General features: G+C 44.3%; 1 protein-coding gene across 2 annotated transcripts in view; it reads left to right on the top strand.

Annotated features, from left to right (window-relative positions):
* The window catches only part of ZBTB47 (zinc finger and BTB domain containing 47), a 101,528-nt gene extending 84,914 nt beyond the window's left edge, over positions 1–16,614 (top strand). The window contains exons 3-6 of one of the 2 annotated variants that reach the window (XM_089689028.1): positions 1,024–1,171; positions 4,449–4,564; positions 5,539–5,683; positions 15,315–16,614. In XM_089689028.1, the coding sequence (XP_089545154.1) occupies positions 1,024–1,171; positions 4,449–4,564; positions 5,539–5,683; positions 15,315–15,712 (807 nt within the window). In that variant the 3' untranslated portion in view covers positions 15,713–16,614. Of the gene's footprint in view, positions 1–1,023; positions 1,172–4,448; positions 4,565–5,538; positions 5,693–15,314 lie in introns of both variants that reach the window. The other variant, XM_089689027.1, reaches the window with a different exon arrangement.
* The last annotated feature ends 7,667 nt before the right edge of the window (positions 16,615–24,281 follow it).

Genomic DNA, 24,281 nt, shown 5'->3' with positions numbered 1-24,281 from the left:
TTTTCATTATTTTGTGCTGACGTTTACATTGGTGAAATCATTTTTGTTGTTGTGAACTTGTTTGAATAACATTGGAGTATATGACTCGGTTCACACTGCCGCGACTTGGGAACCGACTTGTGAGACCTCAAGTCGCATGACATGTGAAATCCCATGTTAGTCAATGAGAGCCATCTTAATTCGCACTACTGAAGAAAAGGTTCCCGTACTACTTCAAGGCGACTTCTATTCGACTTGTGCCCATAGACTTTACTGGAAGTCACATCCAAGTCGGATCCTCATCCATATTGATGTGGTTTGGATCCGACATTACAGGAAGATTACCTGAAAGTTGCCTGGCAAAGTCGCACCTGGCAAAGTCACAAAACTTTCAGGTCGCAGTATTGTGAACCAAGACTAAACATGAAGATTTAGAAGATAATTGAGTACTGTCCATGATACTTTTTTTATTGGCACTAACATACTAGTTTCAGGACAAGCTTTCTGGGTATGTCCTCTTCTTCAAGGTCCAAGCAGTACTGCTCGGACCTTTTTAGAAGGGGACATAACCCAAAAGCTTGTCCTAAAAAATTGTATGTTAGTGCCAATAAAAAAAGTATCATGGACAGTACGCAATTGTTTCTGTCGCAAGTGCACTATAACGACTACAATCACCTTGAAGATAATCAAAATATTTGAAACTCAGGGGACTGTAATGGGGTCCAGAAGTGGGCTGCTGGACCCCATTACAGTCCCTTGAGTTTCAAATATTTTGATTATCTTCGAGGTGGTTGTAGCCATATTGGTGCACTTGTGACAGAAATAATTGAGTATTGTCTGTGACTTTTTTATTTGCACTAACATCCTATGTTCAGGACAAGCTTTCGGGGTATGTCCCCTTCTTTGCACTGGGCGGTGCACTACACTGTAGTAAATTCTGTCCCTTTTGCTTTAGGTTGACTAAACTGCTGCCGTTTGATTTTGGTTAATGATTCATATTAGAATACTACTAAAGTGTTCATAATGTGTTGCTGTTTCTTTTAGTGTTTAACATGCGGGAAGACATTTAAGAAGCTCTGGTCCTTGCATGAACACAATAAGATTGTCCACGGTTACGCAGAGAAGAAGTTCTCCTGTGACATCTGTGAAAAGAAGTTCTACACGATGGCGCACGTCCGCAAGCACCTTGTAGGTGAGCATCGGCACGACTATTGACCTAACCTGCAGAAGCTCAGAGGCACCACCAAATGGCTGTGATGCTGGGTCTCGAAGTTTGTTTAGAAAGAAGCATAAAGTGCAGTCATTTTAAGCAGCCAACCAGGTTGCTGCATTCAGCTGATGGTAATAACTAGATTGAATTATTTTGAGATAATCAACTGTCACAGCAAATTCAGGTTTCCCTTTCAGGCCGCTCCATTCTTGTCATTCAGCTTGTTCTACAAGCATCGGGGAAATGTTCTATGTGCATCTCATTTTTATCCTTTTATTGCAAATATTTCCTTTTAATGGAGCAGATTTTCTGCTGTATTGGGATTTAAAGCGGAGTTCCACTCACACTGTAAAAAAATAAGTCAGTAGCTGTTGACTTTTAAAAAAGCAGCCACTTACCTGTCCCACAATCCCATGGTGTCCTCCCCGCAGCCCATTTCACCAGTCGTCTGGTTTTCCAGGCGCCGGCATCTTCAGCGTGGGCACCCGGCTGTGACAGTTTGCGACTGAACAGCCGGGTGCCCACTGCGCATGCGCGAGTAGTGCTGCACTTCCTGAATGGCCCCATAGTCTTCTGGGACCTGTCACGTGTCCCACGAGATTACAACGTCTGCTTCCGATCACCTAGGCGATCGCAGCGGACATGGGAGCAGGTACCTGTCAATTTCTGGTACATGCTCCCCAAATGTGACAATCCCTAATGGGGAGCGGGGGACCAGTCTTTAAAGCGGAATTTCCCCTTTTGTGTGGAGCCCTGCTTTAAAGGATAAGTTCACCTTTAAAAAGAAATAAATAAAGATAAATGCTTTTTTTTTGCAGGTTAAAAAAAAAATGTGTATTTACTATTTTCTTTTTTAGGCGCGTTGCTGATTGCGGGTACAATGCAGGGCTCCTGCAGGTTGTCAGTGTAAGCTGTCTGCTCGTACTTCGTACAGGCAGGCAGATACGATGACAGAACTACAAGCCATCAGCCGCACAGGCTTTTGGTACTTGTAGTTCTCCCATTCACGGAACTCTATGAATGAATGATGCAGTTGTGTGGGCGGAGCCCCGCAGGGCCATGCTCTTTGCAAATAGTGACAGTGGGTGCGGGGAGAAGATTCCTGGGCCACTGTCATCGGGTGGGAGCATAATCGGGGAATGGCTGCAGGAGCGGGAACTTGCTACATGTTGAACCCTAAAAAGAGTTGGAACCAGGGGCGGACTGACCATTTGGGCACTCGGGCTCTGCCGGAGGGCCCAGGGTCAGTAGGGGGCCCAATGAGATGCCTCTGGTACCTTTCGTAGGCTTTTTTGGGTGTGGTTTGAGTGTAGGTGAGGACACAGGGGCCCCATGATCCCCTATTGCCCGGGGGCCCCGTGAGTTGTCAGTCCGCCCCTGGGTGGAACGTATATCTTGGTCCCAGAGGTGAACTCCTCCTTTATCCCTGACGTCGCTGTTACATGGACAGCAGTACCAATATGTACACAAGCCCAAAAGGTAAAATGTTTGGCCATCGTTTGTGCCCTTCTGAAAAGCGATCCACTTTGCATGGGGCTTCAGAGGCGTTTGGCAGGCAGCTCGGAGGCAATATTTTGTGTTAACCATTGAAAGCCGGCAGCATAGCAACCGCATCGAATTCACAGGATTGCAGAACGGTTCGGGGGTGACCTTATAAACTTTGAAAGGGCCATGTTTGGCAGCAGTACTGCCCATCGAGCGTGACCTGCGGTATACGTTTTGCAGCAGTTTTTACGAACGTGGCCACTGGCCATGTTACAGCGGTAATAACCCCAAAACCAAAAATGTCCTACATTGCAGCTTACCAATCGTTCGATGTGGTGGTTGCATTTGTTTTCTTTTTTTTTTCTTTTCACCTGGATGATCCGGCCAGTAACACACCTCTTGTATTAGAGCGCCCCCTCTCTGGATGGAGGAGCACAGAAGACCGCAGCATTGTCAGTCTGGTGGGGGAAGGGTAGTGTTAAATGTATTTGCAGATTTAGATACACTAACAAATTGAAGCCAAACTCCAGCTCACACTTTATAACCAGTTACAGCAAACAGTTTTTCTTTTCTTTCGGGGAAAAAGGTTTTAAATGAATAAATATAAGATGATCATTTTATTCACCCCTGTCAGTGTTAAGTGGTTTGTCTCATCCATGTAAACTGATACATTCTGCTGGAGAGTTTGAGCTTGTGATAAACAGACTTGCTAGATGCAAACGGAGAAACAAAAAAAGGGCGCACCGACCTAGTGCATTATCGTTTTAAAAATATATTGATTGAAGGAACAAAGTAAGTATCATACTCACAATAGACATAAAAACACAGGCATGTCAAACTGAACAAGATGTATGATCCAAACAGCATGTGAGTCTGTACGATGGAACCCTGGGTGACCAACTGGCTAACGCATTTCAAGGACACAACCTCTTCCTGGAGGCAACCCTGGCTCTGAGGAAGAGGTTGTGTCCTCGAAACGCGTTAGCCAGTTGGTCATCCAGGGTTCCATCGTATGGACTCAGATGCTGTTTGGATCATACATCTTGTTCAGTTTGACATGCCTGTGTTTTTATGTCCATTGTGAGTATGATACTTACTTTGTTCCTTCAATAAATATATTTTTAAACGATAATGCACTAGGCCGGTGCGCCCTTTTTTTGTTTCTCCATTTGCATTTAGTGTATTTGGACCACCCCGGTCTGTAGAGGGCAGCAAGCAGTGCATATTCCAGAATATTCCAGAACATTCCTATTGGTTCTACTGAGTCCATTCCTAGCGCACGAGAAAAGTGTTTGTTGTGAAACAGACTTGCTGGCTGGATCACCAAATGAAAGTGGAAGAAGGCGAAAAAAGATAATGAATGCAGCCGCCATATCTAAGAATTAGTAAGCAGCAATATGTTTGCTTTTGGGTTTAATACCGCTCTAACTTGCTCGCCTGTCGAGGTGGGGGGGGGGGGGCAGTAAAACTGCAGCTCTGTTTTTACCGCCTGTCCATGTAAATGAGGTCTTTCTCTGCAGACTGTTGGCTGTGTAGTAGAGCTGATTTGGATTGCTGTAAAGGGGAAGAATCTGAGTGAGCAAAGTCTGTTGGCAATAAAGGTTAAAAGAAAAAAAAAAAAGGTTTCATTTAAAAATGTAAAATGTGTGCAGAAAATGGGGAAAAAATGTCTCCGACAATCAAGGCTAAGGACATTCTTTCTCCAGACCCAGTGCAGATTGCATGTTAGGAATCTGACATTAACGTTTTACGTTTTTTCCTGCTTTACAAACAGCCCACACGAAGGACATGCCATTCACATGTGAAACGTGCGGAAAGTCTTTTAAGCGCAGCATGTCTCTGAAGGTCCATTCTTTGCAGCACTCCGGGGAGAAACCCTTCAAGTGTGAGGTGAGAGTCCAGAATTTACTCCAGCAATGCGTGAGAAGTTAGCGCAGAGATTTCACTTTGAGGTTCAAAAGCCTACAGGCTTGTTCTGGGTGGAGGCAGTCATCTTGGTAGAGGCGGGGGTTTGCCTCCTCCCTGATGACTGGTGGGGGCAATGATGAACAGCAAAGAGAGGTGGAGCAAGCACAAATCCAAAGAGGGAATAAACCAAAAGCAGGGAGTTCCTTACACTGCAGGTCCTCAGGTACAGTTTTCTCTCCAGCAAGAAGAAAAGTGACCTCACCAACTCTCACTCAAAGACTAGCGGTCAGAGGCAGCGGAGCCTTACATGAACTCGCCCTGCAGCAACTATGAGACTACAGGACAGGAGTGCCTAGGCACAGGAAGTGCACTGCTGGATTTTAGAAAGGTTTCAGGACAAATGGTAGAATTTTCAGAGTATTGTTGTAGGTACCACCTAAATAAATAACGACTAAACTCAACTGCTTGTAATTGACTGTAAACGAAGATGTGTACATGGACACATAGGAAAACATTAGGGGGAGCTCAGGGGCTGCTGAAAAAAACACTGAACAGCTCCTAAACGTCAGTTTATCAGCTGCAGTGTACATGAGCCCTAAAAACACTGATAAAATGCAGTGTCCTTCTAGGTCCCAAAAGATGGACTGAAGATACAATTTCTATTTATACAGTCTTGTTACTATTTTGCAGCAAGGGGCGGACTGATCATTTGGAAACTCGGGCACTGCCCGAGGGCCCGGGGTCAGTAGGGGGCCCCATGAGTTGCCCCTGGTACCTTTTTCATAGGCTTTTTTTTATTTTGGGCAAGGACATAGGGGCCCCATGATCCCCTATTGCCCGGGGGCCCCATGATTTGTTGTCAATCTGCCCGTTTGCTGCATTGCTTTAGGAAATCGTGTTGTAATAATTGTTTTCTATTTTTTTCCTTTTTTTTTTTTTTTCTCCATCCCATCCAGAATTGTCATGAGCGGTTTCAGTACAAGTACCAGCTGCGGTCACACATGAGCATACATATCGGTCACAAGCAGTTCATGTGTCAGTGGTGCGGGAAAGATTTCAACATGAAACAGTATTTTGATGAACATATGAAGACCCATACCGGTAAGGAAAGTAAGGAAACTCATTTAATATCGGGGGCTTTTTCCCCTTCCTGTGATGTCACGCTCCCTACCACCCCCTCCATGCCCTTAGTCATTCCCCCATCCTGGTGTCACACCATCTTGTGAGTCCCGACCCATGTGGTTGTCTGTGCCACGTATTTTGGTCAATAAAGCCGAACTCTGGGTGCAAACATTTTAGTTAAATATGTTCCTTCGTAGCTACCAGATGCCTCAGCAAGCACAGTTGTTACCTTGTAAAAGTAGCCATAAAAATCACTGTGCTTTACATATCCTGAGCAGAGCTGTGGGAGGGGTGCAGCAGCTCCACCCACTACAGGCTTCCTGCAGAAAACTACAGGAGGGGGCGGAGACACAAGACCAGTCACCCTGCACTAGGAGAGAGAGCAGCAGTGAGCGATCTTTATTATAGGAAGGGGCGGAGCAAGACCAGTCACCCTGCACAAGGAGAGAGAGCAGCAGTGAGGGGTCTTTATTACAGGAAGGGGCGGAGCAAGACCAGTCACCCTGCACAAGGAGAGAGAGCAGCAGTGAGGGGTCTTTATTACAGGAAGGGGCGGGGCAAGACCAGTCACCCTGCACTAGGAGAGAGATCAGCAGTGAACTGTCTTTATTACAGGAAGGGGCGGAGCAAGACCAGTCACCCTGCACTAGGAGAGAGAGCAGCAGTGAACTGTCTTTATTACAGGAAGGGGCGGAGCAAGACCAGTCACCCTGCACTAGGAGAGAGAGCAGCAGTGAGGGGTCTTAATTACAGGAAGGGGCGGAGCAAGACTAGTCACCCTGCACTAGGAGAGAGAGCAGCAGTGAGCGGTCTTTATTACAGGAAGGGGCGGAGCAAGACCAGTCACCCTGCACAAGGAGAGAGGTCAGCAGTGAGCAGTCTTTATTACAGGAAGTCTCTCACTGGATCACTGCACAGATCTGGAAGAAATACACAAAGCTCACCGAGATCCAAGAAGACTACACATGGGTCTTGTATTTATTTTTTGGTTACAGTGAGGAAAAGTCTGTAACATTGTCATTTTGGTCTTTTTCCTCCTGGAAAGATTTTCTTTCACTTCCTGTGTGGCCGTAGGGCAAGTGAGGACAAATCCCCCACCCCCTCCAGCAGGGGCAAACTGATTTTTTAACCCTTCAGCCTTTCTATCCAAAATAAAATAATTTTGTCCAGTGTTCCGGCTTCCAAAGATCTCACTTGACCACTCCACCTTGGCACAACTGTCATTTTTCCAAAAGTGGAGGCTTGTGGCAAAAATAGAAAATGGCACCAACTCCAGGATGCAGGTGAGTCGGTCCAACTAACAGTAACAAAGTTTTTTGTTTTTCTACTGTATTTTCTGAAGGGGCCTGGGAATGGCAGCTTGGGGTAGTTCTGGTGTGACCGCTTCACTGATCTGAATATTTGGAATATATAATGAATATAAAAGCACCAACTCAAAGGTTTAAGAGTCCAAGGGTATATGGAGGAAACATGGCGACACTTTTCGCGTGTGGTCCCTTTTTGTTGGGACTCAAACCATTTAAATGTAGAAGAATACAAAAATAAATAAATATAATAGCGCATTACCACCATCATCTATTCAGGTACCTCACGGTGGGATGGCCGATACGTGTCGGGGGGATAAACCCCCTTTCCTTCCTCAGAGCTCATTGGACTATGAACTTAAATTTACGCTAAAAAAAAAACAAAAACCGACTCCAGATCAAATGTCTCCCTTCCACACTTTTTCAATAAAGAAAAGTTTGACTAGGTAAAAATGGCTTAAGCACTTGCTGACCAGTCACATACCTGGTACGTCACCGGACTTCAAGTGGTTGTACCAGGCTGATGCCTGCAGCTGCAGATGGTCGGCTTTCTTGAAACAGCAATCTGAGTAGCTAACTAGCTGCTTGGTTGCTATTACACATCCTCCCCCAGGGCTGCTGCAAGCTAGTCATGGAGCACGTCCACCACCATCACATCCACCACCACCACATCCACCACCACATCCTCCCCCCAACTCCCTTGCTGCCTTCCACTGCTTTAACGTGATCTCCCATCCCACAGGGAATCCAGATCGACCAGCCAGGGCTGCTGCAAGCTAGTCATGGAGCACGTCCACCACCATCACATCCACCACCACCACATCCACCACCACATCCTCCCCCCAACTCCCTTGCCGCCCTCCACTGCTTTAACGTGATCTCCCGTCCCACAGGGAATCCCGATCGAGCATCCAGGGCTGCTGCAAGCTAGTCACGTACCACAGCCACCACATCCTCCACCCAACTCCCTTGCCGCTTTTCACTGCTTTAACGTGATCTCCCATCCCTAAGGGAATCCCGATCGACCAGCCGGGGCTGGTGCAAGCTAGTCACGGACCACATCCACCGCCACCACATCCTCCCCCCAACTCCCTTGCCGCCTTCCACTGCTTTAACGTGATCTCCCATCCCACAGGGAATCCCGATCGACCAGCCAGGGCTGCTGCAAGCTAGTCATGGAGCACATCCACCACCATCACATCCACCACCACATCCTCCCCCCAACTCCCTTGCCGCTTTCCACTGCTTTAACGTGATCTCCTGTCCCACAGGGAATCCTGATCGACCAGCCAAAGCTGCTGCAAGCTAGTCACAGAGCACATCCACCACCATCACATCCACCACCACCACCGCAGCCTCCCCACAACTCCCTCAACCACCACCACATCCACCCCCTCAACTCCCTTGCCGCTTTCCACTGCTTTAACGTGATCTCCCGTCCCACAGGAAATCCCAATCGACCATCCAGGGCTGCTGCAAGCTAGTCACGGAGCACATCCACCACCATCACCACATCCACCACCATCACATCCACCACCACCACTGCAGCCTCCCCACAACTCCCTCAACCACCACCACATCCACCCCCTCAACTCCCTTGCCACTTTCCACTGCTTTAACGTGATCTCCCGTCCCACAGGAAATCCCAATCGACCATCCAGGGCTGCTGCAAGCTAGTCATGGAGCACATCCACCACCACCACATCCTCATCCACCACCACCACATCCTCCCCCAACTCCCTTGCCGCTTTCCACTGCTTTAATGTGATATCCCGTCCCACAGGGAATCCTGATTGACCAGCCGGGGCTGCTGCAAGCTAGTCACGGAGCACATCCACCACCACCACCACATCCACCACCACAGCATCCCCCAACTCCCTTGCCGTCTTCCACTGCTTTAACGTGATCTCCCATCCCACAGGGAATCCCTATCGACCAGCCAGGGCTGCAAGCTAGTCATGGAGCTGAACAAAGATGGGATCGGCTTTGTTCAGCTCCATTAAATAGTAAACCGGAAGCAATGACCTGACATCCCTTTCGCTTTACTTTGCGCCATTTTTAAAAATTAAAAGCATTTATTCACACCAATCTTGGTGTTTCTGAATGCTTGTAAGGGCAGAGGAGGGATTTTGGGTCTTACTGACCCCAGATCCTTCCATAAAGAGTAGCTGTTGCTGCCTATTGGTGTCACAAGGGATGTTTATGTTCTTTGTGACAGCAATAACAGTGATCGAAAAAAAATGTGACATTACAGTGTAAATGAAAGAAAAAAATTAAAGTGCCTCTTCCTTGCGCGCAAAGGCGAACGCACACGTTGGTTTCGCATGCACACAAACCGCGTTCGTTCCACACGTGTGATATCACCGCATCAGATCATGGGCAGTAATTCTAGTGCCAGACCTTCTCTGCAAATCTAAAGTGGTAATCTGTAAAGGCTTTTAAAGCAACACCTGTGAATAGTAAAATGTATATTGTTTTGTTGTTGTTCAATTTTAAAGGTTGACGTGTTTGGTATCTATTTACTCATGTTTTATATTCTACAAAAAAATTGGGTTGTGTAATGTTTGTTTTTGTGCAAAATTTTAAAAAGTGTATTTTTTTCCCAAAAAACTGCGTTGGAAAAACCCGTTGCACAAATACCGTGTGACATAAAATTTCAAATCCAACCAATTTATTCTCTAGGGCCTCTGCTTATAACCCCCTTGGTGCCTCCCGGCCCTTTAAGTGTTTCAGAAGCCGGGAGGCGGGGTTTTAGGGTCATGTGACCGCCGTGATTCGCTGTCACGGCGGTCACATGATCTGGAAAGGTCCCGATCGAAAGAGGAGATCGGGACCTTTCCGTGAGTACCGGACATGTGTGCTGGGAGCGTGCAGGGCACGCGCTCTCAGTACATATGTTTTTCTTAATTGCACGCAAATGTACGGCCGCTCGACGTCAAGGCCCAGACCCCGGGAGGCAGCACATTTGCGTGCGGCCGGCGCCAAGAGGTTAAAAAAAAATATGTATATGTTTAGGGGTTCTAAGTAATTTTCTAGCAAATAAAAAAAAACAAAAAACTGTTAGATGTGAACAAAGTGCCAGAAATAACATGGTGCTTAAGTGGTTTAAGGGCAAACCGGGTTTGGGGCACATACTCTCTTTTCCTTTCTTTGGTAGCCATGAGCCCAACCAAACCTTATGTCAGCCCACGTTGCAGTTTGGAGCGTATACACAGGATTGACCACTCTCCACCCACCCCATGTGACACTGCTGGGTACAGTCATGTCCAAAAATATTGGCACCCCTGAATTTCTGTCAGCGCACCACTTTGCCCAGAAAATTGTTGTAATTACAAATGGTTCAGCATTCTCGTGTTTATTTCTTTTGTTTGTTTGTATTGGTATGACACAAAAAGCCAAATCTGACACATTCCATGCCACACCCCAAAAATGGATTGGACAAAATTATTGGCACTGTTTCAGACTTGTAAGAAATAATTGCATTCCAAGTTTGTGATGCCCCTGTAATTTGTAATTAAACTCACCTGTATCAATTAACATATTAATGTTCCTGTGTCCACTGTGCGCAACATTGTCAAGAAGGTTACAGCTCTTGGCACTGTAGCTAATCTCCCTGGACGTGGAGAAAAGAGAAAAATTGATCAAAGATTGCAACGAAGGATTGTTGGAATGATGGATAAAGAACCTTGATCAACTTCCAGACAACTTCAAGCCGACGTTCAGGCACAGGGTATAACTGTGTCCGCTCGCACTATACGTCACCATCTGAATGAAAAGGAGACCCAGGAGGACCCCACCGCTGACACAGTAATATGGTAGGAGACCCAGGAGGACCCCACCGCTGACACAGAAATATGGTAGGAGACCCAGGAGGACCCCACCGCTGACACAGAAATATGGTAGGAGACCCAGGAGGACCCCGCCGCTGACACAGAAATATGGTAGGAGACCCAGGAGGACCCCACCGCTGACACAGAAATATTGTTAGGAGACCCAGGAGGACCCCACCGCTGACACAGAAATATGGTAGGAGACCCAGGAGGACCCCGCCGTTGACACAGAAATATGGTAGGAGACCCAGGAGGACCCCACCGCTGACACAGAAATATGGTAGGAGACCCAGGAGGACCCCACCGCTGACACAGAAATATGGTAGGAGACCCAGGAGGATCCCACCGCTGACACAGAAATATGGTAGGAGACCCAGGAGGACCCCACCGCTGACACAGAAATATGGTAGGAGACCCAGGAGGACCCCACCGCTGACACAGAAATATGGTAGGAGACCCAGGAGGACCCCACTGCTGACACAGAAACATATAAAAGCCAGATTGGAGTTTGCCAAAACTTACCTGAGGAAGCCAAAATCCTTCTGGCAGAATGTGCTGTGGAGAGATGAAACAAAATTCCAGCTTTTTGGTGAAGCCCATCATTCTACTGTTTTCACAAAAAGCAATGAGGCCTTTAAAGAAGAGACTCCAGTACCTCCAGTCACACATGGTGGGGGGGTCACTGATGGTTTGGGTTGCTTTGCTGCTTCAGCCACTGGATGTCTTGGCCGTGTACATGGTATTATGAAATCTGAAGACTACCAAAGAATTCTGGGGTGCAATGTAGGACCCGGTGTCAGAAAGTTGGGTGTCCATCAGAGGTCATGGGTCTTCCAGCAGGACAATGACCCAAAGCACACATCACAAAGCCCCCAGAAATGGTTTCAGACAAAACGCTGGAGAGGACTGAACTGACCAGCAATGAGTCCAGATCTCCATCCCATAGAGCTCCTGTGGAGAGATCTCAGAACATCAGTTGGGAAAAGGAACCCTTCCATTCTGAGAGACCTGGAGCAGTTGGCGAAAGAAGAGCGCTCCAAAATTCCAGCAGAGAGGTGGAAGAAACTCATTGATGGTGACAGGAAGCCATGGATTTCAGTTATTTTTTTCCAAGGTTTGAGCTACCAAATATTACATGGAGGGTGCCAATAATTTTGTCCGGTCCATTTTTGGGATTATGTGTGGAATGTGTCAGATTTTGGCTTTTTGTTTCTTCTTGAGTCTTGTGCACAGTGAACACAAGATCTGTTAATAGAGCATCACAAACTCGGAATGCAATTATTTCTTACAATTTTGAGAAGGTGGCAATAAATTTGTCCGGTCCATTTTTGGGGTTTTGCGTGGAATGTGTCAGATTTGGCTTTTCGTTTCTCCACTTTTTTTTTTTGTGTCGTACCAATACAAATACAAGAAATAAACATGAGAATTCGAAAACATTTGTAATTGCGACAATTATCTCAGCCAAGTGGTGCAAGATCTGACAGAAATGTGGGGCTGCCAAAATTTTGGGCCAAGACTGCACCTGAGTGGCCAATTACCAAGCACCTGCTCCGTCATGTGACCAGAAAGGAAAGTGAGTTCCATGAACCCCCAGAAGGTACTCATTGGTTGAACGGAATGGAGTGTGTATAAGCTGCTGCAGGGGTGGTAATAATTTTGTACCTGTTGCCTCGTCCTGTATAAGTAAAGTACGTGTTCATCTTACAGTAGGTCTGGAAATTTTGTTTTTTGTTTTTTTTCTCGTTTTCTTCTCATCTTAAGGCTTGGTTCACACGGCTGCGACCTGAAAGTTTCGTGACTTACGGTGCGACTTTGTCAGGTGACTTCCTGGCGACTTGATGATGCTTGAGTACCACATTGGTGCACCATTTTCATGCCATGTGACTTGGCTTAGGTAATCTTCCCTTAACGTCGGATCCAAATCACATCAATATGGATGAGGATCTGACTTGGTGGCGACTTCTATTAAAGTCTATGGGCACAAGTCGGATTGAAGTCGCCTTGAAGTAGTACGGAAACCTTTTCTAATGTCGGAGCAACTTCTGTAGTGCTAATTAAGACCGCTCTCATTGACTAACGTGGAATCCGACTAGAGAGAGCCCAAGTCACATGACATGTGAAATCCCATGTTAGTCAATGACTTGTTGCTGCTTGAGTGCCACATTAATACAATATTTTCATGTCATGCGACTTTGCCTGGGTAATCTTCCTGTAATGTCAATCAATATAGATGAGGATCTGACTTGACGGCAACTTCTATTAAAGTCTATGGGCACAAGCTGGATAGAAGTCGCCTTGAAGTAGTACAGGAACCTTTTCTAAAGTCGGTGCGACTTCAGTAGTGCTAATTACAACCGCTCTCATTGACTAACATGGGATCTGACTGGAGAGAGCCCAAGTCGCATGACATGTGAAATCCCATGTTAGTCAATGAGAGCGGTCTTAATTAGCACTACAGAAGTCGCTCCGACTTCAGAAAAGGTTCCTGTACTTCTATTAAAGTCTATGGGCACAAGCTGGATAGAAGTCGCCTTGAAGTAGTACAGGAACCTTTTCTAAAGTCGGTGCGACTTCAGTAGTGCTAATTACAACCGCTCTCATTGACTAACATGGGATCTGACTGGAGAGAGCCCAAGTCGCATGACATGTGAAATCCCATGTTAGTCAATGAGAGCGGTCTTAATTAGCACTACAGAAGTCGCTCCGACTTCAGAAAAGGTTCCTGTACTACTTCAAGGCGACTTCCATCCAACTTGTGCCCATAGACTTTAATAGAAGACACCGCCAAGTCGGATCCTCATCTATATTGATGCGATTTGGATCTGACGTTACAGGAAGATTGCCCAGGCAAAGTCGCATGACATGTGAAATCCCATGTTCGTCAATGAGAGCGGTCTTAATTAACCCTACTGAAGTCACTGCGGCTTCAGAAAAGGTTCCTGCACTACTAGTCAGATCCTCATCTATATTGACATGATTTGACTCCGACGTTACAAGAAGATTACCCCAGGCCAAGTCGCATGGCATGAAAATGTTGTATCAATGTGCACTCAAGCAGCAACAAGTCATTGACTAACATGGGATGCGACTTGGGCTCTCTTTATTCGGATCCCATGTTAGTCAATGAGAGCCGTTTTAGCACTACTGAAGTCGCTCCGACTTCAGAAAAAGGTTCCTGTACTACTTAAGGTGACTTCTATCCGACTTGTGCCCATAGACTTTAATAGAAGTCGCCGCCAAGTCGGATCCTCATCTCTATTGATATGATTTGGATCCGACGTTACAGGAAGATTACCCAGGCAAAGTCACGTGGCATGAAAAATGGTGCACCAATGTAGTACTCAAGCAGCATCAAGTCGCCAGGAAGTCAATTGGCAAAGTCGCACCGTAAGTCACAAAACTTTCAGGTCGCAGCCGTGTGAACCAAGCCTTATACAGGCCATAGACGGGGCGAAAACTGGGCGTTGTTTTTTTTTCTAAAAATCGGTCGTTCAATCAGCCGACGTTCCCACCATTGGTAAAAAAAAATCGGCTGATTTTCGTCCCGTCTACAGCCGACAAATATAATAGTGGTGTCCCTGCAGAGAGCTCCGCTATTATATTTGACATTAAAAAGTATAGCAAAGTTGCAACATTGTATCTATTTGTATCCATTTCGGATACAGACGTTTTTATTCGGATACAAGTGGATACAATGTTGCAACCGCTATACTTTTTAATGTCAAATATAATAGCGGACTGGAATTCTTTCTTCTTCTTTTTCTTCTTCTGCTTCTTCTTCTTCTGCTTCTTCTTTTTCTTCTTCTGCTTCTTCTTTTTCTTCTTCTGCTTCTTCTTTTTCTTCTTCTGCTTCTTCTTTTTCTTCTTCTGCTTCTTCTTTTTCTTCTTCTTCTTTTTCTTCTTTTTCTTCTTCTTCTTCTGCTTCTTCTTTTTCTTCTTCTGCTTCTTCTTTTTCTTCTTCTTCTGCTTCTTCTTTTTCTTCTTTTTCTTCTTCTTCTTCTGCTTCTTCTTTTTCTTCTTCTGCTTCTTCTTTTTCTTCTTCTGCTTCTTCTTTTTCTTCTTCTGCTTCTTCTTTTTCTTCTTCTGCTTCTTTTTCTTCTGCTTCTTCTTTTTCTTCTGCTTCTTCTTTTTCTTTTTCTTTTTCTTCTTCTTCTTCTTCTTTTTCTTCTTCTGCTTCTTCTTTTTCTTCTTTTTCTTCTTCTTTTTCTTCTTCTTCTTCTGCTTTTCTTCTTTTTCTTTTCTACTTCTTGCAGGTCACAGCACAGATTTTTTCTTGGTAAAAAGATCAGCCGATTTGCCCATCATTTCCGGGAAAATTGGCCGATTTTTTTTCCAACTTTACCGCTAAAAAAAAAGTGTCAAAATCACGAAAAAAGATCCGAAAATCTGCCGATGTTTGACCCATCTATGGCCTGCATTACTTGGCCTTGTTCATACTGGTCTAGGCATTGACTCAGGTCCTCTTTTCTGTTGCAGGAGAGAAACCTTTCATCTGTGAAATCTGCGGCAAGAGCTTCACCAGCCGGCCGAACATGAAGCGCCACCGCCGCACCCACACAGGCGAGAAACCTTACCCCTGCAGCGTGTGCGGCCAGCGCTTCCGATTCTCCAACATGCTGAAGGCTCACAGGGAAAAGTGCTTCCCGGGCGGGAACCCCCCGACCCCCGGCAGCCCCGGGACAGTGGCCAGCCTCTCCGCCTCCTCACAGAGCGGCAACTCTCCGGTCCAGTCTAGCCCGGGGCTTTCGCCGACCTTGCCGCAACACCCACTTTCTCTGCCCCTCCTCCACGCGCTTCCCAGCATGCCACCCCCGTCACATCACCTTCCGCCCCCACCTCCGCTCTTCCCCGCCGGCCGCATAAACAACAACTAGACCAACCCGGGAAATGACCAATCTGTAGTTCTCAAGGCAAGACTGGCACTGCGGACGTCTTGGGGTTTTTTTGTTTTTTTTTTTAATTTTTTTTTTTTTTTGTTTTTTTTTTTTTTTTGTTTTTTTTTTTTTTTGTTTTTTTAGTCTCAGCTTCCCTCTTTTGCCACGCGTGGCCGAGCGGGAAGCCATCATGTGACACTCTTTTGGCGCTCATGTTTGCACACGGCGTACCCTCCGCATTGACATAGGCGCGGACCGAGGCCTGTCATGTTGATAATGTGCTTTTTTTTCTATTTGTTTTTAGTACATATTTTAATATGGTCGGTCCTTTTATCAATGTCTCTTTGTTTTTGTCCTTCATGTCAAACTGCCCCCGAGTATTCTGCGGCAAAAGTCGCACCTTGGTTCAGCATCGCAGGGACGCAATCAGAAGCTGTTTTGGGGTTTTGTTTTTTTTTTGTTGTTTTTTGTTTTTTTGTTCCACCTGGAGCCATCGTGCAAATGAGAGAAAGCCGAGGTCAGCCGTCCCTGTTCATGGAAGACACGAGGAATCCTCGCAGAAGGCGGATGCCGGCGCTCAAAGGAGCCGGGGAAAGTGTCCTGCCGACAGTTGCTAAGCAACCGTGGCTAATCTGCGCGCCGCTGTGACCGAATCGCCTTTCCAGTACAGAGAGAGAGAGGAATGCGGAGTGCAGGAATCCAGACCGTCTTTCCCTCGTGCGTTGGGTTAATAAACCGGTCTTTGCACCCCAGCTGTTGCTTCGTGGAAGTACCGCCCCCCCCCCCCCCCCCATCACCCTTCCCTCCTAGACATTCTGTCCTCAACATTTCATCTTGGCTACAATACAAGGAGTTGTATCCCATTACCAGTCTACGCTAACAAAGATCGTCTGACTTTTTTATTTTTTATTGTACTGTTGTGTTTTTATCTGTGTTCACACCCCGGTCGCATCAAAGCCGACTTTGAAATCGTGCGACTTACGGCGAAGTCGCACGATTTCAACGTCAGGGCGGCATGCCGAATTCAGGGGCGATTTGCAAGACATCTGATGCCAATCGCACCAAAAGTAGCGCATGTTCTACTTTTTGAAATCAGTGCGGCTCCGACCAATTGGGAACCGCGCCGATATGACCGCTACAATGGTGGACAGTAGGGTGCGACTTGGCATGCGATTTGCAAGGGTGTGCAAGTCGCATCCAGTGTGAACCAGGTCTTAGTCGCCGGTCACACTGCTGCGGTTTATGTGCGATTTCTGAAGACTTTATTGCTACTTGCTACAAGTCGCAAGGCATGCAGATCGCATGCAAGTCGCATCCAATGTGAACCAAGGCTTAGTCGCCGGTCACACTGCTGCGATTTATGTGTGATTTCTGAAGTCTTTATTGCTACCTGTGAACTTGCTACAAGTCACAGGGCATGCAGATCGCATGCCAAGTCGCATCCAATGTGAACCAGGGCTCAGTCACCGGTCACACTGCTGCGATTAAGTCTGGCCATACATTATACAATTTTCTTTAGAGAATTGCTTTAGATTTACCAAAAACCATATAATAGGAGGTCAAACCTAAACAACGCTTTCAGTTGTATCCAATTAACCTCTTCACGCCGGCCAAACGCAAATGTGCGACCTCCCGGCATCCTGGCGTCTGGGCCTAGACGCCGAGCGGCCGTACATTTGGATTCTATGAAAAAAGGACGCATGTGCCGAGATCGCGCGCCCTGCCCGCTCCCAGCACACATGTCCGGTACTCACGGAAATGTCCCGATCTCCTCTTTCGATCGGGACCTTTCCCGATCGTGTGATGGCGTGTCACGGCAGTCACATGACCCTAAGCCCCACCCCACCTCCTGGCGTCTGAAATTCTTAAAGGGCCGGGAGGCTCCGGCGCGAAGGGGTTAAGCAAGCCCTTGCACTACATAGTTGAAGGTAAACCTAAAGGAAATTGGGCAGAAATTGAACAGAAAATTGTATAGTGTATGGCCAGCCTTATGTTCAGTTGCAGGTGCGATTTCTGAAGACTATTGCTGCTTGTGAACTTGCTACAAGTCGCAGGGCATGCAGATCGCATGCCAAGTCGCACCCGATGTGACCGGGGTGCAGGGGCGGACTTGACAACTCATGGGGGCCCCCGGGCAATAGGGGATCGTGGAGCCCCTGTGTCCATGCCCACACTCAAAGCACACCCAAAAAAGCCTATGAAAAAGGTAACCGGTATTTCATGGGGCCCCCTACTGACCCCGGGCCCCCGGGCAGTGCTGGAATGGTCAGTCCGCCCCTGCCGGGGTGTTATGCTTCTTTGTTCTTCTGTCTCTGGTGCGTATGTAATTGGAACTGCAGGAAAAATTATTGCAATAGAACAGGGCGAAGCAGCGGTTTCAAGAACCAATCACAATTGGGGTCATGCAAAAATCTCAATATTCTGTAAAAAAATCTTTAAAAAAAAAAAGCAAACAAAAAAGTAAAAACGTAAAGTAGACGTAAAGAAAAATTGGGAAAGGGTCCCCAAAAGAAAGCGGGTACCTAATGTAACCACCGGGGTGATATCAAACCAGAATATTTATTAAGGACATCAAAAATGTAAAAATATACATTTATAAATGTGATCAGAAGTCTCCGCCCACCACTGAAAGTGAAAAGAAAATGACAATGTTGTCAAATACTAAAACCAATGCCAGAGACCGGGATCAACAGAGAAAGTAGATGTAAACCTGGAACCTGACCTCTCCTTTCTAGGACGTGTTCATGATATGGCTCCATGCACACTAGTGGTGGGTTTTTTTTTTTGGGAGGGGGGGGTTGGGGTTTTTTTTAAGCTCCTAGAAGCTGTTGTCAGCATTTTTTCTTTCTGTTCCTAGAAGCTAAATAGTGTCCAAGCACACTACTGTAGGCTTTTAGCATTTTTTGAGCTTCAGCGTCTGGGAGCAGAAGAATTTTTTGGAGTGTTTTTCCAGCATCAAGAAAATGCTAAATACTACTAAAACGCTCCAAACTGCTTTTTTTTTTCTTTTTTTGCATGTACTATAAAAATGCTAATAAACGCTACTAAATAACTCTTATTACCTGCGTTTTTTTGTTTTTTATTTACTTTGGGCTTCTAGCGTTTTTGAGCTTCAGCGTCTGGGAGCAGAATCATTTTTTGGAGTGTTTTTCCAGCATTAAAAAAATGCTAAACACTACTAAAACTCTCCTAACTGCTTTTTTTTTTCCTGCATGTACTATAAAAAGGCTAATAAATGCTACTAAATAACTTATTACCTGCGTTTTTTTTTTTTTTTGTTTTGTTTTTTACTTTGGGCTTTTAGCGTTTTTGAGCTTCAGCGTCTAGGAGCAGAAACATTTTTTGGAGTGTTTTTCCAGCATTAAAAAAATGCTAAATACTACTAAAACGAAACGCTCCCAACTGCTTTTTTTTTTTTTTTTTTCTGCATGTACAATAAAAAGGCTAATAAACGCTACTAAATAACTATTACCTGCGTTTTTTTTTTTTCAATTTACTTTGGGCTTTTACCGTTTTTTGAGCTTCAGTGTCTGGGAGCAGAAGAATTTTTTGGAGTGTTTTTCCAGCATTAAAAAAATGCTAAATACTACTAAAACACTCCAAACTGCTTTTTTATTTTTGCATGTACTATAAAAAGGCTAATAAATACTACTAAATAACTCTATTACATGCGTTTTTTTTTTTACTTTAGGCTATTAGCATTTTTTGAGCTTCAGCGTCTGGAAGCAGAAACATTTTTTGGAGTGTTTTTTTCCAGCAATAAAAAAAATGCTAAATACTACTAAAACACTCCAAACTGCTTTTTTTCTTTTTTTTTCTGCATGTACTATAAAAAGGCTAATAAATGCTAATAAATAACTCTTATTACCTGCTTTTTTTTTTTTTTTTTACTTTAAGCTATTAGCAGTTTTTGAGCTTCAGCATCTGGGAGCAGAAACATTTTTTGGAGTTTTTTTCCAGAATTAAAAAAATGCTAAATACTACTAAAACACTCCAAACTGCTTTTTTATTTTTGCATGTACTATAAAAAGGCTAATAAATAACTCTTATTACCTGCTTTTTTTTTTTTTTTTTTACTTTAAGCTATTAGCAGTTTTTGAGCTTCAGCATCTGGGAGCAGAAACATTTTTTTGGAGTTTTTTTCCAGAATTAAAAAAATGCTAAATACTACTAAAACACTCCAAACTGCTTTTTTATTTTTGCATGTACTATAAAAAGGCTAATAAATAACTCTTATTACCTGCTTTTTTTTTTTTTTTTTTACTTTAAGCTATTAGCAGTTTTTGAGCTTCAGCATCTGGGAGCAGAAACATTTTTTTGGAGTTTTTTTCCAGAATTAAAAAAATGCTAAATACTTCTAAAACACTCCAGACTGCTTTTTTTTTTTTTTTTTTTCTGCACGTACTATAAAAAGGCTAATAAATGCTACTCAATAACTTTTATTACCTGCATTTTTTTTTCTTTACTTTAGGTTTTTAGCGTTTTTTGAGCTTCAGTGTCTAGGAGCAGAATAATTTTTTGGAGCATTTTTTCAGCACTGAAAAAATGCTACACACTACTAAAATGCTCCTGACTGCTTTTCTTTTTTTTTTCTTTTTTTTTTTTCTTTTTTTTTTTCCTGCATGTACTATAAAAAAAAGGCTAATAATCGCTACTAAATAACTATTACCTGCAATTTTTTTTCCAGCGTTTTTGGAGCTTAAAAAAAATTGCTAGTGTGCATGGAGCCTCCTAGTCTCAATATTGTTACATTGGGCGCTTTCATTAAAGCCGTATTAAACCCAAAAGCAAACATTTATTATATTGCAGCTTACCGATTCTTGGATGTGATAGTTGCATTATTTCTCTTTTTTATGTTTTCTTCTATTTTAACTTGGTGATCCAGCCAGTAAGTCTGTGTTTTTTTTTTTTTTTTGTAACAGAACAAGCTCTCGCAAAATGTATCAGTTTACACAGATGTGACAAACCATTTACCGCTGACAGGGGCGCTTACATTGATCAGCTTTTATTTATTCATGTTAAACTTTTATCTAAAAAGTAAAAAAAAAAAAAAACTGTTCGCTGTAGATGATTATAAAGTGTGAGCTGGAGTTTGGTATCAATTTGTTAGTGTATTTAAATCTGCTATTAAATCTAACCCCCCCCTCCCCCCAGACTGACAATGCTGCTGTGCTCCTACATCCAGAGTGGAGGTACTCTAATACAGGAAGTGTGTTACTGGCCAGATCACCAGGTGAAAACAGTCTAAGAAAACTTAAGAAAACTAAGGCAGCGCCTATCTAATGATTGGTAAGCCGCAATATAGTACATTTTTGTATTTGGGTTTAACACCGCAATGCCTGTTGATGCCTGTTAAAATGCCTGTTGATCCTGCCATGGAGAACCCTTGTGCAGACACTTCTTATAGAGTGACAGGGTGTTGCACCCCCTCCCCAGTGGGTCTCCTGTGTTAGTACATGGGCTTCCAGTAGAGGGTGCAAGCATGCATGCCATTGCACATTATGCAGGCATAGTTACTTAGTCTGGCTGAAAACAGACAAAAGTCCCTCCAGTTCAACCATTTAAAAAAAAAAGTTATCCTACACCCACAGTTGATCCAGAGGAAGGCAAAAAAAAAAAAACAGCAAAGCACGATTCAGTTTACTTCTGCAGGGTAAACAATTCCTTCCTGATCCCCCGAGAGGCAATCGGATATTCCCTGGATCACCTTTCCCTATAAATGTTATATCCAGTTATATTCTGTGTATCCAAGAAAGAATCCAGGACTTTCCTACAGCAATCCACTGAGCTGGCCACAACCAACTCTGGAGGGAGTCTATTCCACATTCTCACAGCTCTTACTGTGAAGAAACCTTTCCATGTTTGGAGATTAAATTTATTTTCCTCCAGATGTAAAGAGCGCCCCCTTGTCCTCTGTGATGACCTCAGGGGGAATAACTACACCGAGTTCACTATATGAACCACTGATGTATTATACATGGAGATCATATCCCCCCTTATGTATTATACATGGAGATCATATCCCCCCCTTATGTATTATACATGGAGATCATATCCCCCCCTTATGTATTATACATGGAGATCATATCCCCCCTTATGTATTATACATGGAGATCATATCCCCCCTTATGTATTATACATGGAGATCATATCCCCCCCAATCTCCTCTTCTCAATGTTGTACTGTTGTCACTGCCAGGAACGCCATGCATCCATTGTTGGAGTGCATGGAGATGGGAAGTGTCTGCAAAGGGAAATACAGGAAATCAGCAGCAACAAAGGATGGAGGATCATCCTACAACAAAGGATGGACAAAAAAAAACATGAAATGGTATTTGATTAAAAAATATATATATATACAGCGCTATTTATCAGACTGACTCTCAGTTACGGTTTACATCTACTTTAACTATGCCGAGCGTATTTATCTAGGTAGCGGGTCTGGTGCCTTTAGGCCTCAATCACATTGGAGCACTACAGTGTACACCCACGTAAGGGCTGTGTTTTTTGCCTGCACATGCGTCTCACGCATCCCTATGGCAGTCCTATTAAAGTCAATTGAGATGCAGCTGCTACACGGCTCTGAACACGGATGGTGTGCTGCATTCCGGGCCCGTGCTGTCAAACTAGGAGCAGCGGCTGTGTCCCTGCAGTCTCTGCATCCCATCCGAAGTGAGTGATTAACCCTGTGGGAGTATCTCACCAGAAATGACATCTTTGTTGCAGGGGATGCCCAAAATCTTACTTGTATCTTAGTGCAGGCTACTGAGAAAATTAGTGAGCCAATCACACAAGCCGGGAAATGACATTTTGGGGTGTGTGGGGGAAGGGAGGGGGGTTGTCCACCAATGGTGTACAGAACACCTCCATGTTGCCATATTGCATTGAATTTTGCAGAAAATTACAAAGGGAAGTCAGTTTTTATTAACTTTTGTTCCTCACGCACACGGGGCGTTTTTACAGCGGCTGTTTTTGGCGTTTTTTTTTTCTACAGCCAGTAAACCCCCCAGCATGATATCCAATGTGTCCATACACACATAGACTAGAATCAAGTTTTTTTTTGGCTTGAAAAACACTCTAACGCTGAAAAACCAGCATTTTTGGACTTTTTTTGGTATAAAAAAAAAAATAAAAACGTGGTTAGACCCTAATGCAAAAACGCTAAAAAACGCGCATTTTCAATGTGACTTTACACAGCTAACGCTACCAATGTTATTAAAACGCCCCGCGTGGGTGGAGCCTTAAATTTCCAATATGGCCTATGTAGCAATTGTATATGCTACGGGGGGGCTTTCAAGTCAAACTGGGACTTTTGAGTTTATATAATAAAACAACAAATTTCACAGGGTGAAAACTGCATTTATTTTTTGACATCCTCCCCTGCTACATTTATCCCAGCGTTTAATGCTTGGAAAGCTTTGAAAAGGTGTGTCAGTGCGCCTGAACCATCCTAGGACAGCCGGCTTCACTTCCTCCTCACCGTTCCCGCAGATTTGTCTCTTGTGCCGTTTCACGACAGCTTGTGCGTCGGTTATCCAGGATCAGGCGTTCCCCGCGCTGAATGTTCCCAGGAATGACGACTGGGGGCTGGGAACCGCCACGGCCGGGATCATCACTGACAGGCGTACTCCCATCTTTCAAATGTTTACCCTACTCAAATGTTACAAAGTTGATAAGGTTGAACAAAGACCCCAGTCCATCCAGTTCAACCTATGTGGGTGTGTGCTCATGTCAAAGATCATATCCCTGTATATTGTGTTCACCAACATGCCCATCTTACTGCGGCTGAGTGTCTCATCACCGTACTGTGCTTTAAGTCTGCTGTAGATATCGGCGGGTTTTACGCCTTCGTCCACAAGAAACGTCAACACTATACAGGCGTACCTCGGTTTACAAATTTAATGAGTTCTCTGGGACGTTTTATATTGCAAAAAATTCATAAAATGAAAATCCAATTAATCCGTTCCGGAGGTCAGAAAAAAGTTAAATAAAAAAAAATCACTGTCCATATAGGTCAGTGCCGGTTTTTAAATGTAATTACCGGCTTTTTTTTCACTATAGCTCAGAGAATCAGCTGTCACTACCCCCCCCCCCTCCAGCTAAAAGAAATAATGTTTCCTTTTAGTTTATTTCCCTGAGATAAAAAAAACCATGTTTCCTTTTAGTTTGTTTCCTTGAGATAAAAGAAACAATGTTTCCTTTTAGTTTATTTCCCTAAGATAAAAGAATCAATGTTTCCTTTTAGTTTCTTTCCCGAGATAAAAGAAACAATGTTTCCTTTTAGTTTATTTCCCTGAGATAAAAGAAACAATGTTTCCTTTTAGTTTATTTCCCTGAGATAAAAAACCATGTTTCCTTTTAGCTTGCTTCCCTGAGATAAAAAACCATGTTTCCTTTTAGCTTGCTTCCCTGAGATAAAAGAAACAATGCTTCCTTTTAGTTTCTTTCCCGAGATAAAAGAAACAAAGTTTCCTTTTACTTTATTTCCCTAAGATAAAAGAAACAATGTTTCCTTTTTGTTTGTTTCCTTGAGATAAAAGAAACAATGTTTCCTTTTAGTTTATTTCCCT

Source organism: Staurois parvus, unplaced genomic scaffold (assembly GCF_062004578.1).
Source record: "Staurois parvus isolate SC_StPar_1 unplaced genomic scaffold, SC_StPar_1.0 ptg000467l, whole genome shotgun sequence".
In the NCBI taxonomy this organism is placed as follows: Eukaryota; Metazoa; Chordata; class Amphibia; order Anura; family Ranidae; genus Staurois; species Staurois parvus.
Note: the sequence above shows the minus strand (reverse complement) of the source record. Positions and strands in the feature narration are given on the sequence as shown.